The sequence below is a fragment of the Antechinus flavipes genome, chromosome 4 (assembly GCF_016432865.1).
Source record: "Antechinus flavipes isolate AdamAnt ecotype Samford, QLD, Australia chromosome 4, AdamAnt_v2, whole genome shotgun sequence".
NCBI classification, from domain to species: domain Eukaryota; kingdom Metazoa; phylum Chordata; class Mammalia; order Dasyuromorphia; family Dasyuridae; genus Antechinus; species Antechinus flavipes.
Window position 1 is genome coordinate 111932756 of NC_067401.1, and position 19317 is coordinate 111952072.

A 19317-nucleotide genomic window follows, 5' to 3' on the forward strand; every position below is an offset into this window, starting at 1 on the left:
AGTCAAGTACTTTGGCATGCTAAACTCAGAGCTGGAAAGAGACCTATGTCAAGCATCTCCCATGTCTAATTCATCCTCCACATCATTGCCAGACTGGTATTCCTAAAACACGTTTGAACTCATCACTCTCCTGCTCAAGAAGCTCTAATGGCTCCCTTTTATCACCAAGATACAATACACATTTGCTTGTTTAGCATTTAAAGCCTTTACAGACTGACTTCTATCTATCTTCTATCTATGTATTACTTGTGATACATTCTATATTCCAGATAACCTGGACTATTTGCTGTATATTCTGTTCATGATATTCTGCTTCCCTTCTCTGTGGTCTTGCCATAGATGGTTTGCTAGGACCAGCTTGCGTTCTCTCTTCACCTCCACTTCATGAAATCTTTAACTCCTTTATAGCTCAACTCAAGTGATATCTCCTGCACAAGACCTACCTTGATTCTGCTTTCCCCAGTTGTTAGTACCCTTCCCCCTCTCCCATATTACACTGTTATTCATTTTGTAGAGGCGTTGTACTAATTTAGTGATGTATGTTTTGTTTTCCCCAATAGAACAGAGGGTAGGACCAATTTCCCTTTTGAGTTCTATCCATTCTTTGTTTAAAGACTTACAGTACAGGGTTACCTCTAAATCCTTAGGAGATGATCCACTTTCTAATAGCTTTCCTTCTTAGAAAACTTTTTCTTACATGAAACTTCAATTTTATTCTTTGTAAATTCCATCTATTATTCAAGTTCTGCTCAGAAAGGGAGAGTAGAATCAGTCTACTATCTCTTTTCCACATGAAAACCCTTTGAATACTTGGAGAAAATGATTGTGTAGTCTCTAATTCTTTCATCAGTCCTCATATGACAAGATCTTAAAGCCCTTCACTATCCTGATTGTTTCCCTCTGGACTGTTTTCAATTTATTGATGTCCCTCAATATCAGTCAAGACAAAAGCCAACCATGATTCCAGAGGATGCAAGCTAAAACATGCTACATGGAAATGAGGGGGAGAGAGACAGAGAAAGTGTAGGAACAGGTGCAGCTAGATGATGCAATGGATAGAGCAATAGAAGACTGGATTTGGAGTCAAGCAGACTGATCATGATTCATCTGACTTCAGCTATATGATCCTGGGCAAGTCACTTAACCCTGTTTGCCTCAGTTTCCTCACCTTTGTAATACAAAGATGAATTTTTAAATCCAATTACTACTAAATCTGGCCCAATGTTTTAGTCTGTCACGATCTTTTTTAACCTGGAGTCATATCACATATTAGTTATCTATTGAATCTTCAAGTTTGCTAAATATACCATCTATACCTCTATCTAAATCATTGATTAAAAAAAATAGTAAAGTGCATAGGATAAAGCATTTTTCCCTTGGTTTTTCCCTTTTGCTCTGATTTTTCTCTCCCAACATGATTCATAAAGCAATATATATAAACATAAATAAACTAAGTAGAAGGAAAAAAAGATTCCAAATCACTCCAAAGTTTTTTCATAAGAGAGAAAAACAATTAACCAAAACACATGATGCAATGATTATATCTGACGTTATATACACCATTATGACCTTATTGCCCCCCCATCTGTGGTTTGAGAAAAGAAAATATCTCACCATTTCCCCCCAAGATTATTAATGTGATTTTTTCCCCAAAAATTTGGCTCAAGAGCTCAGTTTTCTTTTAGCAGTCTTTTAATTTACAATGTTGTAGTTCATCATATATATATATATATATATATATATATATATATATATATATAGCCTCAGACACTTAACACTTCAAGCTGTATGACCCTGGGCAAGTCACTTAACCCCAATTGCCTCAGCCCCCAAAAAATATATTCTACAATTTTTCTAGGAATCTAAATTAAGTTCCCTGATCTATGTAGTTTACAAGGTATATATTTTGAAAACTAAGATATTGTTCTTATCTAATTCTGAGATATCTTTATTCTCTAAATCTTTCAAAGATCCTTGACAGTGGCTCAGCAAACACATTTGCTGCTTCTCTCAGAAATAATATTTTCATATATTATCTATAATAATAATTATTATATAATGCTTTAACATTGCAAAGTGCTTTATATGAATTATTTTATATGATTGGCATGCCAATCCTGTGAGCTATGTTATTATTATATCCATTTTACAAATAAGGAAACTGAAAAAGATAAAGATTAAAATGACTTGCTCAGGCACACAGCTAATATGTATCTGAGACAAGATTGGAGCTCAATATTTCTGTCTCCAGTTCCAGCAGTCTATCCTCTAAGAGTACAGTTCATCTGGATCTCCTAGCTTCAATTCATCAAGGGCATCCAGGTGCCCTCTGTGATTCTTATTGACTCTCAGCTCCCCATCAGCCATTTTTGTTTTGTTGGTCCCAGCATAAAGATTTCTCTCCCTAGCAGAGAAAATCAGTTGGTCATTGTACTTTGTTCTCAAAGCAAACTGAAACAGCACCACCAGGTTGGGAGTAAAGGGACAGCGTGTCCAACGCTGGCTGATCAGACCAACATGAGCTTGGGAGGCTCTGCCACTAGTTGGGCACAAATAGTCTATTGAACATCTGGAATGGAGATGTCTCTGAATTTATGCATCTCACATTTCTTTTGAGCTTCTGCATCAGAGAAAATGGAAGGAAAATAAAGAACTGAGCAGCTTCATCACATCTTCTATTATCTTATTCTATTCAAAGTAGTCTTTATTCCTTCTTAGATATTCTTCTCATCCTCAAATTAACTAAAATTGTATATTACATATACTCATGTATGTGTGTGCATACACATATAGATGTGTATGTGTGTATGTATATACATATATAAATAAGCTTAAAACAAGCAGAGGCTGGCAAAGAAAGCTAAGGACATATACAAACATAAGCACACATATATATGCACATATATGTCCTATATAAACATATGTCCTTAGCGTAGATATATGCACACATATATATTACATGTGTGTATATATGTATACACATAAATGTTCTATATAAATCTATGTCCTTAACTTTTCTTGCCAACCTTTTCTTGTTCTAAGCTTTTATATCCCGTATATGATTCTTATAGGACAATAATAATAATAATAATACTATACCACTCACCTCAAAGGTTGTGAGCAAAATCCTTTATAAATTTCAATATCTTTGTAAATGTAATGTTTTATAGGAAAGAGGGTAAAAGCTGAGAGAGTGGTAGAGCTAAGAGATAAAATGAGGAACACGGGGCTATTCAAGTGGAGGCAATGAAACAACTGCAAAGGAAGGGGTCAAGAGAGCAGAGAACACATTCAGAGCTTAAAGTTGGAACAGAACACAGAATGTCAAAGCTGGAAGGAACCTTAGATATCATATAGAACAATCATTTTATTTTACAGTTGAAGAAACTGAATCTGAGGAAGCTAATAGGGTCATGTACTCAGAGGCTTAAAGACAGAAGGCTTAGAGGTCACTTCATCCAATCTTATCATTTTAAAGATGAAAATCTGAGAACTACAGAGTTGGAGCCACCTGCCAAGATCATAAAGTATCTGAGTCAGGATTCAAACCCAGGGGCTACAATTCCAAAGACAGCATTCTTTCCTCAGAATCACACTGCAGGAAAGTGGCAAGACCACACAATTAGGAAGTGGCAAATCTGAAACCAGACACCAAATCTCCTGATTTCAATTCCAAGTCAACATCTTCACTGTATCCCCCAAAACAGAGTTAGACTTTAAGGGGGAAATAAAATAAATCTGCTATCCCAACTCTGACCATTCTGATAAATCCTGTTCCCCCAACTGTCAACACCAACCTTACCTAATCCTAATTGTCCTCCTTCGATTCACTCCCTACTTGGGGCTTTTGAGAGATGATGAACACCATAGCATAAAAGTCACACTTTACAGTTTACACAACAGCTCTGTAAGATAGGAGATAGAGGCATTATTATATCTATTTTACAGATGAGAAAATTAAATTTCAAAGAGGTAAAGTGACTTGTCCATAGTCACACAGCTAATATGTGGCAGAATTCACATCTTCGACCATCAAGATTACCGTTGGTGAGGAGGGGAAGCAGAATTAATCCTGTAAGAGCTCTAGTCCTGTTCCCCATTCTCCTCCTTTTTCTTTTCCTCCTCTCTCCCCCTCCCATTGTACTAAATCCATCCCGATGAACCATTATTTCTGCCTATAGTGCTAGGCTTCTCTAAATGTAAGATCCAGTAGCCTGAAGAGTGAATGTTACAAATGGAAAGAGAAAGGGCAAGGCCAGCCTTCAGCAAAACCATAGAGAAGTTTGTCTTCAGAGACAGACTCTCTTACCCTCATTTCCCACCTCCTCACTGAATTCTCTGTACTCCACTTCCTCATTCCCAATCAAAACTACCTCCCCACAAAGGAACTGAAATTTTAGATTGGGGGGTTTTCCAGAATAATCATGAGGAAGCACCATTAGAATTGTAAGGGACAATACAGTACAATATCACTCTCCCTGTTTTACAGTTATGAAAACTGAGGCCCAAAGGGAACTGACTTTGTGAATTTGTGAAGGACCTGGGATTAGGGCTCCCATTTCCTGATCCTCAGTTTTGTATTCATCTTCTAGAAAAGACAATAAATTGAGAGGGATATCATGACATAGCAGATGGAAAGCAAGATTTAGAAGCAGGATATCCTAGGTTTGAATGCTATATCAGACACTTGAAAGCTGTGTGAAAAGGGGAATAATAATAGCACCTCCCTCACAGGGTAATTTTAAGGATCAAATGAGATTAACATATTTAAATTACTTGGCAAACTTTATAATGCAATAAGGAAAAGTTGGGAGAAAGTAGGAGATAATGTGAATGAGGCTAGAGAAAGGCTTTCTTTTTTAAAAATATAAATGAGGATTTCCAATATGGTTTAGGGAAAACAATGAGTACTTATCTGAAGGGCATAAATGGATATACATATCTACTATGCCAATATATATTATGTTACATTGTGTTATAGTATCTTGTATTATGTTGTATGTTATATTGTTAAATTATATTGTATTGTATTATATCATATTGTATCATCTTATCATATATCTTGGTGTGAAGAGATAAAAGGCAATTTTGGTGTGTTATATTACATTTGTATAGTATTTTATATTGTATAATGTTATATTATGTTCAATTCTATTGTATTATATTAAGTCATATTATATTATATCATATTGTATTATATTCTCTTGCATAATGTCATGTTATATTAAATTATACTGAATAATATTGTCATATTATGTAATGTATCAAATTTATTATATTAAATTATAAAACACATTATAATATGTAACATTATGTTATGTAGTTTTCCAAAAGTCATAAGTATAGCTTTAATTTTAAAGCTACACTATTAAAACTTAAAACTGACCTAACACAAGGTTTTCAGTTCTGTCTAACTCTTCATGACCTCATTTAGGGTTTTCTTGGCAAAGATACTGAAGTGGCTTGCCATTTGACTTCAAACCCAGTACTCTATCCATTGCATCACTCAGCTCCCCATGCTGTTAAAAAAAAAACAAACGTATTACTATATTCAAAACTTTCCCTATATAGTTCCTATTTAAAAAAAAAAAAGAGGTGAGCTATGAAGGGAATAAGGAAGCATAGAGGGGGAGATATGAAGAGATAAAAGGCAATTTTGGATAAAAGGAATAGCCAGGGTGGACTCAAGGAGAGAGAAGGAGTAGTGCAAGAGGAAATCGACTCAAGTGATAAAGTAAATGGTTGTGAATTCAGCACCATTTGGACCAGAAATGATAAGGAGTGAACCTGGGACCAAAAAACTTAACTTCCTCAGACTTAGATGAGATAACCTCTAAGGTTCTTTCCAATCTAAAAGCCTGTAATAGGTCCCACTGGTAATTTGCGATCTGCAAAACATTTTCCTTCCAATATCCTTAGTAAGAATCCCTATTTCATAGGTAAGGAAATTTAAGACCAAGTGAAGGGAGTTATCCAATTAATAATTAAGCAAAGAAATGACTCAAACTCATATCTTATCACTCCTACAATGAAAAGATTTAGGGTTAGGGTTAGACTTTGGAGAACTCCCAATCCCTCCGTTGTTGGGTGAGGAAGCTGAGGACCAACGAAATAAAATGTCTTGTCCCAAGACACACAATGAATAAGCCAGCCCAGCTCCTCAACCTCCAAAATCAGTACTCTTGCCACTATATTATGCCTCTTATAGTTTTCAGTAAGTCACACTGCTTCTTCCAAGAGCCAGGATTTAGGAGAAGGGTCTGTGGACAAAAGAGTCTTTAAGATATCAAGATGTTGAGGAAGAAGTTTGGGATTTGGAATCCAAAGAAGCTAGGTTTACAGAATCACAGAAACATATCACTTGGCAGCCAACCATCTGGTGCTGAACAACTCTGCACTTCTCTAGGCTGATATGAAGATGACTGATATCCCTGAGCCTTTATCTGAAGTTTTCCCAATTTGATAGGACTGTCCCAAATCCTATCACCCTTGAAGCTTTCAAAAACCCTGGGGGTCACTTGCAAATCCCAAGTAGGTGTCAGAGGAGGACTTTAGTAAACAGATCCTATCTGTAAAATGAGTTCAATAATTCCTACAATAATAACTTCATAAGACTGTTTGATAATCAAATGAGAAAATATATGTAAGGTGCTTTTTAGCAATAATTTGAATTGCTTTAGATATATGTCACTCTCATCTCTTTGATTAGATTTCAGGTTCATTGAGAAAAGGAGCCTTTCTTGGAGAGACCTACATGGACTGATGCTAAGTGAGATGAGCAGAACCAGATCATTATACACTTCCACAATGATATTGTATGAGGGTGTATTCTGATGGAAGTGGATTTCTATGACAAAGAGACTTAACTGAGTTTCAATGGATAAATGATGGACAGAAACAGCTACACCCAAAGAAGGAACACTGGGAAATGAATGTGAACTATTTGCATTTTTGATTTTCTTCCCGAGTTATTTTTACCTTCTGAATCCAATTCTCCCTGTGCAGCGGGAGAACTGTTCGGTTCTGCAAATATGTATTATATCTAGGATATACTGCAACATATTTAACATATATAGGACTGCTTGCCATCTTGGGGGGGTGGAGGGAGGGAGGGGAAAAAACAAAACATAAGCGAGTGCAAGGGATAATGTTGTAAAAAAATTATCCTGGCATGGATTCTGTCAATACAAAGTTATTATTAAATAAAATAAAATTTAAATTAAAAAAAGAGAGAGAAAAGGAGCCTTTGTATTGCTTCTATTGCATACATATGCAAATGTGTGTGTGTATATGTACATACAGACATGTATATAGATAGATATGTTGGTGTATATTTAGATATTGGGGAGTGTACGTATGCATGTATATCATGTTAGTTGGTTGGTTAATAGAGCAAGGGAAAATGGCAACAAGAAGCCTGAGTTCAATGCTTAATGCTTTAAGCCTTTGTGAAGCAAATATTCTCTGTGATCTACTCAATTCTCCCTAATTCATGCCTTGAAATTCCTTCATGTGGGTACAGAGTTTAAAGTGGGGCAGCATGGCACAAAGAATGAGCCCTGACTTTGAAGTCTGACGTCTTGGGTCCAAATATTAGCTGTCCTACTTTACTGCTTAGGAATCTTTGTTCCTGAGTCAATAAAATTAATGGTTGGAATAAAGAATGATAGTAGGAAGACTAATAGTAATAGCTAGTATTCATGGTTTTCAAAGCACTTTATAAATATGTAATTTTTGTCCTCACAATAGTCCTGTGAAGTAGGTGCTATTATTATTATTCCCATTTTACAGATAAGGAGACTGAGGTTAAGAGACAATTTGGGGGTTATACAGCTAAGTGTCTGGGGCAGGATTTAAACTAAGGTCTTTCTAATTTCAACTCCTACATGCTATCTATCCATTGTACCTCTAAGGTCCCTTTGGCATACCTATCTGTGGGTTTATGATTGAAAAGAAAGGGTTGGATGAAAATGGGTAAACCACCAAAGAAAAACCCCAGAGGTATGACTGGAACCCAGGAGCTTTGGCTTTGATGATTAATCTTCTGCCTTTGTTTCCTTGGAAGGTAGTTTTACAGAATTTCTGAATTAAAAAAAATTTTAGAGGTCATCTCATCTTGATGCTAAATCATTTCAATTGTTTCCAACTCTTCATGACTCCTTTTTTGAAGTTTTTTGGCAAAGATATTGAAATGGTTTGTTATTTTCCTCTAGATCATTTTATAGAAGAGAAAACTGAGTCAAACAGGATTAAGTGCTGAGACTGATACTGCCAGTAAGTATCTAAAACTAGATTTGAACTCATGAAGATGAGACTTCTAAGATCAGTGTTCCATCCATTATGCCACTTAGTTGCCCCTCATGAATTCCACCTCCTACTTTAAAAAAAATCCCTTCTGTAATATATCTCTCATCTAATCATACAGTGATAGGGAACTCATTATCTTCCAAGAAAGTCTATTCCAATTTTGGATTACTCTAAATTAGGAAGAATTTCCATAATCAAGTCCAAATTTCTCTCTTTGCAAATTCCAAGCATTTCTCAGATCTTCCCTTTGGGGCTAAGTGGAACAAGTTTAACTCTCTTCTATGTGACAGCCTTTTAGATGTTTGAAGACTGTTATTATATTTCCTCTAAGACTCTTCTCCAGGCTAAACATCCTTAGTTCCTTTAGTCCATCCTCAAATGAAATGAACTCCAGAGTCTTCACCATCTTGATTGTTCTCCCTCCTTCAACTTATCAGTATGCTTCCTAGGGTAGAACAACATACTACAGATGTAGTCTAGAGTACATAGGACAGAGTAGAGTGAGAAGAGTTATAACTTCTTGCTTGCTTCTGTATGTATTTATATTAAACTGGAAAAAAATCTTAAGGACAAAATGTCATCCATGTGGCTGTTTTATTGAGAAAAAGGAAAGGAATGGCTTATATTGTCAGAGGGTTTTATAGGATTTAGAGCTAGGAAGGTTGCTGTTGACCTTCCTACAAGGAAGGTCCCACAAGGTCCCACAATCCCCCTCATTTTACAGAAGAAACTAAAGAGACCTATGTGATTTGGGGTTACATGATTTATCCATGATCACACAACTAAGGAAAGAGGCAATGGAAACAATGGGAGAAAAGGCAGCTAGGTGATGGTACAATTCAGCCTGGTGGAAGAGCAGCCCAAGTTCCAATCCAGTCTCAGACACTTAGACGCTATGTGATCTTTGGTTAATCATTCCATCTGTTTCCTCATGTACAAAATGAAGATAATGAAAATAATAGTACCTCCCTCTCAGGGTTGTTGGGAGAATCAAATTAAATAAAGCACTTTACACAGTGCTTGGCACATAGTAGGTACTATATATATGCTATCTATTATTATTATTATCATCAGATAAGATATTTGCAATGTGCTTAGCACAGTGCCTAGTACTTAGTAAGTACTATATTATTATGATTATCCTTATCAAATGAGATATATGCAAAGTATTTAGCATAATGCCTACTAGATAGTAGACTAAAATTGGTAGCTATTATTATTATCAAATGAGATATTTGTAAAGTGCTTAGCACAGTGCCTAGAACATAGTAGGCACTTTTATTTTTTCTCTTTTATTTTATTCTCAAAAATAATATTTACAAATATTATCTGTAACTTGTCAAGTGTTTAGCACAGTGCCTAGTATATTATAGGCATAATAAATGGTAGTTATTATTATCAGATGAGATAATATTTATAAAGTATTAGTATAGTGCCTAGCACATAGTAGACACTATATAAATGCTAGCTATTATTATTGTTGTTATCAAATGAGATATTTGTAAAGTGCTTAGCAGAATGCTTAAAACATAATAGGCTCTCTCTCTATATGTGTGTGTGTATATACATATATATTTATATATATATATGCTAGCTATCATTACTTGACAATAATAATAAGATATTATTAAAGTGTTTAACTCAATGTCTATAGTAGATATTATATATATAATATGTATTATATATATATATGCTAGCTATCATTATTATTTGTAAAGTGCTTAGCACAGTGCTTAGGATATAGGAGGCACAATATAAATATTAGCTATTATTGTTATTATAAATTTTTGCTATTTTAGAGCCAACAATTGAACCTTAGTTTCTAAAACTAGCTTCTTTCCCCCACACCATGCTATGAAAAGGTCAAGATGCAACTTGCCTTACCCTCTTCCACCAAAAAAAAAAAAGTAAAGCACTTAGACAATGTATATATTACATAATCAATGGATACCTTGAGTATTTACTTTACAAAAAAATGAAATTTTCAAGTTAAAGAATGAGCAGACCAACCAGCAGCTTGTTTTGCCACATCGTGTCAATGATGGTGAGAAGGTCTGAATGTCACAGTAGCTAGAAAGCTATGCAGCATCCTAAAGACCTGGGTCCCAGTTCCAGACCAGCCAATATAATAACAATAGCTATCATTTAGAGAGCACTTTAAAGTTTGCAAATCACTTTACAAATATCACTTTTTATTGCACAACAACTCTGGGAAGTAGCTACTATTATCACTATTATTATCCCGATTTTACAGATGAGAAAACTGAGACAAATAAGAATTTAAGTCACATATTGGCTATGTGCCCCTTGACAAACTATTTACCTCTCTGATTCAGCCAGCTAAGACAAACTACAGAGGGAAAGAAAATCCTTTTGGAGAAGCTCCTTTTACTAATGAAATCAAAGGTCTGATTTGAAATAAATAAAGGCATCCTTTAAGAGTCTTTACATCATATTAACTTTTTAAGCCAAAGAATTGAATGTCTAACTTTAGACATCAGGTATCAATCAGAAAACCAAACTGAGTGAGAGAGAGACTTTTGGGAGGTAAGAAAATCTAACTAGTCCCTAAAATCACACTCCATACATAGCTACTAAGTCTTTCTATGGATCTTATTAGTTGTGAGTAGGAATGAGATTGAGAAGTATGAGGCTGAAGGAGATTGTAATAAAAGGAAAATCAAAGGCTAAAGAAACTTTTAAGATACATTGCATATTTAAAGTTATGAGGGGATCAAACTGTGCATACCCTTTGACTCAGCAGTGTTACTACTGGGCTTATATCCCAAAGAAATCTTAAAGGGAAAGGGACCTGTATGTGCACGAATGTTTGTGGCAGGTCTCTTTGTAGTGGCCATAAACTGGAAACTGAGTGGCAGCCCATCAAGTGGAGAATGGCTGAATAAATTGTGGCATATGAATGTTATGGAGTATTATTGTTTGGTAAGAAATGACCAGCAGGATGATTTCAGAAAGGCCTGGCGAGACTTACATGAACTGATGCTGAGTGAAATGATCAGGACCAGAAGATCATTATATACTTCAACAACAATACTATATGATGATCAATTCTGATGGACGTGGCCCTCTTCAACAATAGAGCATTAATGAACTGAATCAGCTACACCCAGCAAAAGAACTCTGGGAAATCACTATGAACCACTACATAGAATTCCCAATCCCTCTATTTTTGTCCTCCTTCCTTCTATTTTTGATTTCCTTCACAGGCTAATTGTACACTATTTCAAAGTCTGACTCTTTTTATACAGCAAAATAACTGTTTGGACATGTATACATATATTGTATTTAACTTATATTTTAACATATTTAATATGTATTGGTCAACCTGCCATTTGGGGGAAGGGGTTGGGGGAAGGAGGGAAAAAGTTGGAACAAAAGGATTTGCAACTGTTGATGCTGAAAAATTACCTATGCATATATCTTGTAAATAAAAAGCTATAATAAAAAAACTTTGGCTAAAGAATATAAAAAAACAACAAAAAATAAAGTTATGAGAGGAAGGAAAACTCATCATAAGAAAAGTTGGCATTTTACATGGAGATTTTAGAAAAGAAAGTGCTTTCCTCACAATGATTGTATGAGGTAGGTAGTGAGATTTTTATTATCTCCATTTTACAGATGGTGAAACTGAGGTTCATTGAAGAAAGTGACTTGCCCATAAATAAAAGTTATTTAACCCAGATCTCTTGATTCCAAGTTTACCACTCTTTCTGCCAGAATTGCAAGAAAAAAAAAAGAATGCCATTTTATTTTACAGATCTGAAGCCTAGAGAGGTAAGAATTCAGATACTGACTCCCAATCATATATTTTTGTTCTACTAGATCATATGCCTCTGTTGGTATTTCCCCAAGGGTAACTCTAATTTCTATACCCTCACCTACTCATTCTCTGAAATTAAACATATAACTCATTTGATCCATTTATCTTACAGTTTCTCATTGTTCTATTTTTGCTCTCAGGCTTGTGGGAGTGTGTGTGTGTGTGTGTGTGTGTGTGTGTGTGTGTGTGTGTGTGTGTATCTTGGGTCCTGAATGTTTTCTGCTTCTCTGCATTTTCCTATGATGTTAAGCAAACTGGCACTTCCTCCAGATTTTGTTTGTCCAACATTGCTGCATGGAGAAAAAGACTGCCTAAAATACAAGCTGGTCACAGGGTCTTCCCCACTAGTTCCCCTTAGTTAAGGTACAATTAGGAATAACATTTGCAGTCTTGTAAATTTCCACCTGCCCTAGCTGCACCATCCTGGATTTTCTCCCTGTTATTTCTACCTCCTTACCCCCACTTATCCTGGCTGGTACCCACATCATCAGCCTGGGATCATCTACTCTTTGTCCATTCCTCTATCTTTCTAAGTCCTCAATTGATCATGGGTGACTTGCAGTTCTGGGCCAGTATCCTCCACCTCTCTCCGTTTGTCTTCTTTCACATTATAGTGCCTTGCTGTATTGTCAGTCTACAAAGATCTAGAAGAGAGCCACTGCCAGGCTGTCAGGACCACTACTCTGACCTTCTTCCTCCGATAATAGCAAAGCAACAATCACATCCGCTTCTTGGGAAAGAAACCAGAAAAGAGAAAGGCACACACCTGGCTCATGCTGCCTTCCTAGAGGCCAGAGACTTGACTGGGGAGAGTATTTGACACAGTGAGAATGGGGTCCCTTGGGGCCAACCATCCAGGGGGGATGGAGAAAGAACCAGCAAGAAACAAACCTGTTGCCCTGTAGATATTCTCACAGATGAATCCAAAAATAAACCTCTGGAGGTGCTGTTACTACAGGTCAAAGAGAAACTGATACATGCTATGTATGCCAGCTCTGGGCATCCAGCCAAGGCTTTAATATTAGTGGAAATATCACCACCAACCAGCAAGTGAATACTGTCAGACACAGTATCTCCCTCTTGACCCTTAAAAGGAAGGAAAGGTTGGAGAGGTGGGGCTAGGGTTTGCCAGCTCCAGCTGGGCATGGACTATCCCCACTTGGTGATCTCCATGTCTTGGTATTAGGTTCTCAAAAAGATAAACTCTAGACTTGTCAGGACTGGGTGGAGGGGAGTGCTGGAGAAAACGTGGAATGGATCAGTGACTCAGTACTGACGATGTCAGTCAACCTCACATTCAGGAAGGAGTCATCTTTATAGCCCAGAGGGCTGCGGGAAGCAGTTCAGGAACAGCTCTCGGGAAGGGAGAAGCGTTAAGACAGGTTTGAGGAAATAGCCCTGCCCACTTTTCAAGCATCTTTGCATTTGGGACACCTGAAAGCTAACTCAAACTTTTCCCTCTGAGCAAATGGGGGAGGGGGCAACGCCCCAGGTGTTAAAAGTATCATAAAGAATAAGGATATTGTAGTAATATTCCTGGGTGTCAGAGATCAAATCAAGTCACATGGAGCAGGTGCAGAGAAACCTGACACAAGAGAACAGCTACTGAAGGAGCACAGGAAATATCAAAACCATGGGCTCATTCCTTGCAAAATCATCGGAATGTATTTTTATGTCATTGATTTTTTTGGGGGGGGAGAGGGAGAATAAGATTTATGATTTGATCGATATGGAAAACTTCCAAGATGGAAGCTCTCTCCATTTGTACAGATGGACAATTTTAGAGAGTGGCCGGGAGGTTTAAGGGTCTTGCCTATGATACCCCAACTACGTGGCAAAGGCAGGTAGATGTCCCTTCCCAGGTTCACTAGGGACTGGCCCGGCATCAATCACTACCAAACGTCAGAGTTAGAAGGGTACCTCGGAGGACAACACCTTTCTTTCATTTTATAGATAAGAAAATTAGTGAGAACAATGTTTGATAAGAAATTCAGAGACCCAGGTGTTCTAGGAAACTAGATGGAGCTTGCTAGGGTTTGGCGAGAACAAGGAGCGCCAGTGTGGTCCTTCAGCCCGTCTTTTTTTATTTGTTGGTTTGTTTTTCTGTGCCCCCAGGGTCAACACCCTTTGTTCCCGTCTCACAAACCCCGGGTTTTCAAGAAAGAAAACAGCTTACCCAGTCTGGGGCAGCCTTCTGGGAACAGTCCATGCCCAAGAGCCAAGAACAGGACGGAGAGGAGCACTGGGGTGACAGACAGCATGTTTCCTCCTCTTTTAATACACCATTCCCTAGTGGGAGCTGCCTCTGAGTGGTCTCACTTCTCCCAGGGTCCACTCGTCCGGTCAAGTTCACTCCCCGTCCCTATCCCGGGGAGCGCTGTGCTCCCCGGCCGGCTCCGAGCCCTTCTCGGCTTTCCAGCCTCTGACTTCTCCCCAGCCGGTTCTACGCTCTCTCCGCTCCTTAGAGGTCTCTGTGCCCTTCTTTGCTCCCCAGCCGGCTCCGCGCCCTCTCCGCTCCGCTCCCCAGCTGACCCCGCTAGCTCCGCGCCCGCGATTCGGCTCGGCCGGCCCGGCGCTCCTCTCCCCGCCTGCGTCTGCAGCTCAAGCCCGGGCAGGGGCAGGGAGCGAGCGAGTGAGCAAGGAAGCACCCGGACTCCGGGCTCCCTCTCTCACCCCCTCTCTTGTTCACTCTCAGCCAGCTCTGACTGTCTCAGCTCCACTTCCCACTTATATATGACTCAGAGTAGTGAACAGTCCTGGCAAACACAGGAAAACATTTGAGGAACTCAGCTCTGCAGAGGCTGTCCCCATGTGCGATTGTGAAATCGGGGGCCGATTGAGCAACAGCCGGGGCAAGAGGGGAGACGTGAGGGGGGGATTCCAGAAAAACGTTCCACACCTGAGCAAGGCGGAGACAGGAGAATTTTTGTTTCTGGCGCGCTCTGAGCTGTCATAGGCTGATTCCTTTTCAGCAACACAGTTGAGGGGGAAGGCGGTATTATTACAGACAAGAAAACTGAGGTTCGGAGAGATTCGATGACTTGCTAGGGACCTTAGAGTAAGTAAATGGTACAGTTGGGACTTGAAGTCAGTTCTTCCTCATTAATAATAACTAGTATTTAGACACCTGAAAGCTAACTCAGACCCATTTAAAAAGGGTGTTAAGCTGACTTTTGGGAAACACTCGGTATAGTACTTGTAAAGTGCTTTACAAATATCTCGTTTTATCCTCCTATTGTTCTGGGAAATGCTATTATTATCCCATTTTACAGCTGAGATAACTGAGGCACACACTTTAAATGACTTGCCTAGAGTTAAGTTTCTTAGGTAGTATTTGAATTCTCTTCCTGACACCAGAGTCAGCAGGTGCCAACTCTTAGAATCCAGTGCTTTGCTTAGGAGGTTACCCTCAGCTCTGATTTTGAACAAAATCTGAAAAAAATCAAGCCCTCCTCTCTTCTTCTAAGGGGAATACTACTCTCGGAATCCCTTTTAGGAAAGTAGCTGAACAGAGAAAATAGAGCAGGCATGGAGCTTAAGGAAGGCACCCTCTTCTTCCTCCCTATCAGTCATCAGCTCCTTAGGCCCAATGTTTCCTGGCTCAGGCACCCATATTAATAACTACCCTTTATAGTTTGCAAATTACTTTCTTCACCGGTGAAGTAGATGATGCAATTATTCTATCCCAGATTTACAGATGTAAGTATTGAGTACAGCCAAGTATAGTATTGTGGCTGATATGTTTGTGAAAGCCAAGATCCCCATGGGATGATAGATTCAGAGTTTAGGGATCATCTCATTCAACCCCTACTTTGGCAGATTAAAGAACCCAAAGCTGAGAAAATATGAAATGTTTTGCTCAAAATAAAGGTAATAAGTGACAGGGTAGGAGACTTGAACCCAAGCCCTTTACCTCTAGGGCCAGTGATTTTTCTACTGCACTTCACATGCTTCGTTTCTTTCAATCAGTAAAAATAACTTTTGCCACTGGTGAATGTTACAGTAGATGTCATACTAGATTTTTATTTTATAAGTATACAAAGTTGATGTAGATGCTGAAGAAGTTAACTGTATTCTTTTCACTGCTAGAATCTTTAAATTGCAAAATCAAAAAACTTGATGGTAAAGCAATCCTGTGCTCTATTGGGGTGATGAAAAACAAATAGCATAGTTGCTGGCACATAACAGGCACTTTCAAGAATTTTCTGGAACAAGATAACTGTATCAATATGTATACATATATTGAATTTAACATATATTTTAATACATTTAACATGTATTGGACAACCTGCCATCTAGGGGAGGAGGTAAAGGGAAGGAGGGGAAAAGTTGGAACAGAAGGTCAATGTTGGAAAATTACCCATGCATATGTTTTGTAAATAAAAAATGTAATGTTCTTGTTGGTTTTCTGGAGGTCTCTGGACCAGCCTTTGTTTCGGTAGAGTAATCACCTCAAGAATAGCCAGGTGTTAAAATCCAAATTCTTTATTATCTCCTTGTCTGGGTTCCAGCACCTTTCTGGGGAGTCTTTCAGATCCACCTTGGTCTTAGTGGGGGAAGTGCAGGAGGCCAGGCCAGTCGCCATGGTGATGTGAGATGAAGTGAATGAATCTGTCTCTCAGTCCCTGCTGGCTGTTATATACTCTATTATAATTACATCATCATAGGTTGAAACTTGTAGAACTATATTAAGTACTAAGAAATCACCATGCTAAACTAGATAACCATTATATTATCAATTCCACTGACTTAACACCTTGTAAGAATCCTTGTTTCAAAGTTCCAGCCCTTAACAACAAAAAAAAATAATAACTTTATAAAAGAATTTGTTGGAATCACTTCAAAACATCTTAAGAAAATTCATTTAAATTTTTGGCATAAGCATTTACACTTCAGAAATCAGCAAAAGCTAAAGAATCAGAGCTTGCTTTTCTGTTGATTGTCTAGACAAAGTGATAAAGAAAATGCTAAAATTACAGATTAAAATTCAAAGTGTTTCCTATACACACACACACACACACATTTATTTCCAGAGAGCTAGTCATTAAACATTTACCAGAACACTCCTGCTTACTAGTCTTTGAGCCCACTAGCAAGTGCCCACTGTATGGAAATACTGCACTAAAGATTGGGTATACAAAGAAGGCAAAAGACAGTATTCCCTTTTCATAAGGAACTCCCTAATGGGGAGGAAAGAAAAACATACAAACAATTATGTCTAAGCAAGATAAGTTGGAAATAATAAACAGAAGGCCGGCACAATAAACAAATACTTCTTGACTTGCTGACTTGAAAAGCAGTGTCGTCTGGTGGAAAAACAGAATTTGGAATCAAAGGACCAAGGTTGAAATTCTAACTATACATACATGATGTCAGACAAGTCTTTTATGGCCCTCACTGAGCTTCTGTTTCCTGATTTGTAAAATGAAGGTTTTAAACTAAATTTGGCCCTTGAGTTGCTCTCAAGGTCTATCTAGGTCCTCTGATGCAATAAACTGCCATCTGCTTCCAGTGCATTGTCATTGACTGTCAAATGAAAAAATTCTACTTTTCTAACTCAGAAAATATAAATTGAGATTCCTATAGAAAAGTGAGCTAAGGAATGTTTCCAAGATGGATGAATGTGAATTTCACAAACCAACATCATAGGCCCAGAGAGAACAAAGAACTATGCAAGGGAATGAACTGATAGCAGTTACCATTTTAAACTAAGGTGAAATATTAGGGAATTTATTTTCAAGTATAGACTCTACAGAAGTAACTGATAGACCTGGAAAAAGACATAGTACAAAAAAGTAAGTTTTTGCTGGCTTGTTAAGTTGATTCTATCCTGTTAAAAATTGTTTCATGTTCAAATTTTACTCTGGCTTTTTGACATTTATTAAATTATTCATTATTTATGATTATTATCAGTTTTTTTAAGATTAGGCTTTAAGATTGTCTCCAGAAACTATTAAATTGAAAGCAATTACTGAGCTCATAGAAGCCAAACCCTCAAAGGGACTTTAGAACATAGAATTTTAGAAACTTCAAATCATAGAATGCAAGTGATGGAAGAAACTAGAAAACACAGAACACTGGGGTGAAAGAGACCTCAAAGATCACCTAGTCATAATAATCATCTTACTTGATATCTGAGAAATCTTCAGGAAAGAACTGAAGTTATTTGCCCAAGGTCACACAACTTGTGAGTAAGAGAGCAGGATGCAAAAGTTCTGACTCCAGACATAGAGCTCTTCCCACTATTCCACACTTCCTGGAATAAAGGCAATTCTAAACTGTGGCTTCAGGGTATCAATCCATGAATGTAATGTGATCTCTTTCACAAGTCTTCACAAGCCTTCCCCATCATGTTTTCAATATATCACTAGTCAGTGTTAAGAAAATAAGTGGGAATTTAGTGGGAGTTTTGTCAAAGCTGTAGACTATACTCTGAGGCCAGGAGACAACACAGAAAATGTTCACAAACTCAGAAATGCAAAAGACATATTATTGTGCTATAAAATATCAATATATATTGCCATTTAGACTTCTTCCTTGGTGTGAAGGGAGGACTAAAAATTTTTACATGGACTTTTCAGATCATGGAAAGGATAAGGCACTGAACATGGAGTTAGGAAGAGCTGAAGTTCAAATCCAACCTCAGACACTTAGTAGCTCTGTAACTCTAAGCAAGACATTCTGCTTGTCTCAATTTCCTCAACTGTAAAACAGAGATGAGTTTATTAATATTATTAATTAATATTGCTATAAAATGATATAAATAATAAGTTATAAAATAAATTACAAAATGTAGGATCAAAGATTCAGCAGTCTAGTCCTACTATTGGTACGTGGAGGCCACACCTACAATTAGGAGGCTCAATTTTGAGACCCATCAATAATAAGTATAACTTATATGTATGCCAATATTTTCCAGAGCAAATAATCAAAAGTTCATAGATTGACTGTAAAATGATGGAACATAACATCAGAAGAATCAACATTGCAGATGTTCTGCAGATGTTTTGACCCAAAAGTAGTAGATTTCTGGAGATAGCTCAAATTAGTTCATAACTGCTAATTAAATTTTTGGTTAGAACATTTATACTTTGAAAATTGACAATTGCTATTAAAAACCTAGGCTTGATTTACTGTTTTGTTGCATATCTAAACTTAAGAAAGTGATG

General features: G+C 37.5%; 1 protein-coding gene across 1 annotated transcript in view; it reads right to left on the bottom strand.

Moving 5' to 3' along the window:
- The window catches only part of IL6R (interleukin 6 receptor), a 59372-nt gene extending 44504 nt beyond the window's left edge, over positions 1 to 14868 (bottom strand). The window contains exon 1 of the mRNA XM_051993937.1: positions 14325 to 14868. Within this exon, the coding sequence (XP_051849897.1) occupies positions 14325 to 14409 (85 nt within the window). The 5' untranslated portion in view covers positions 14410 to 14868. The remainder of the gene's footprint in view (positions 1 to 14324) is intronic.
- Between the last annotated feature and the right edge of the window lie 4449 nt (positions 14869 to 19317).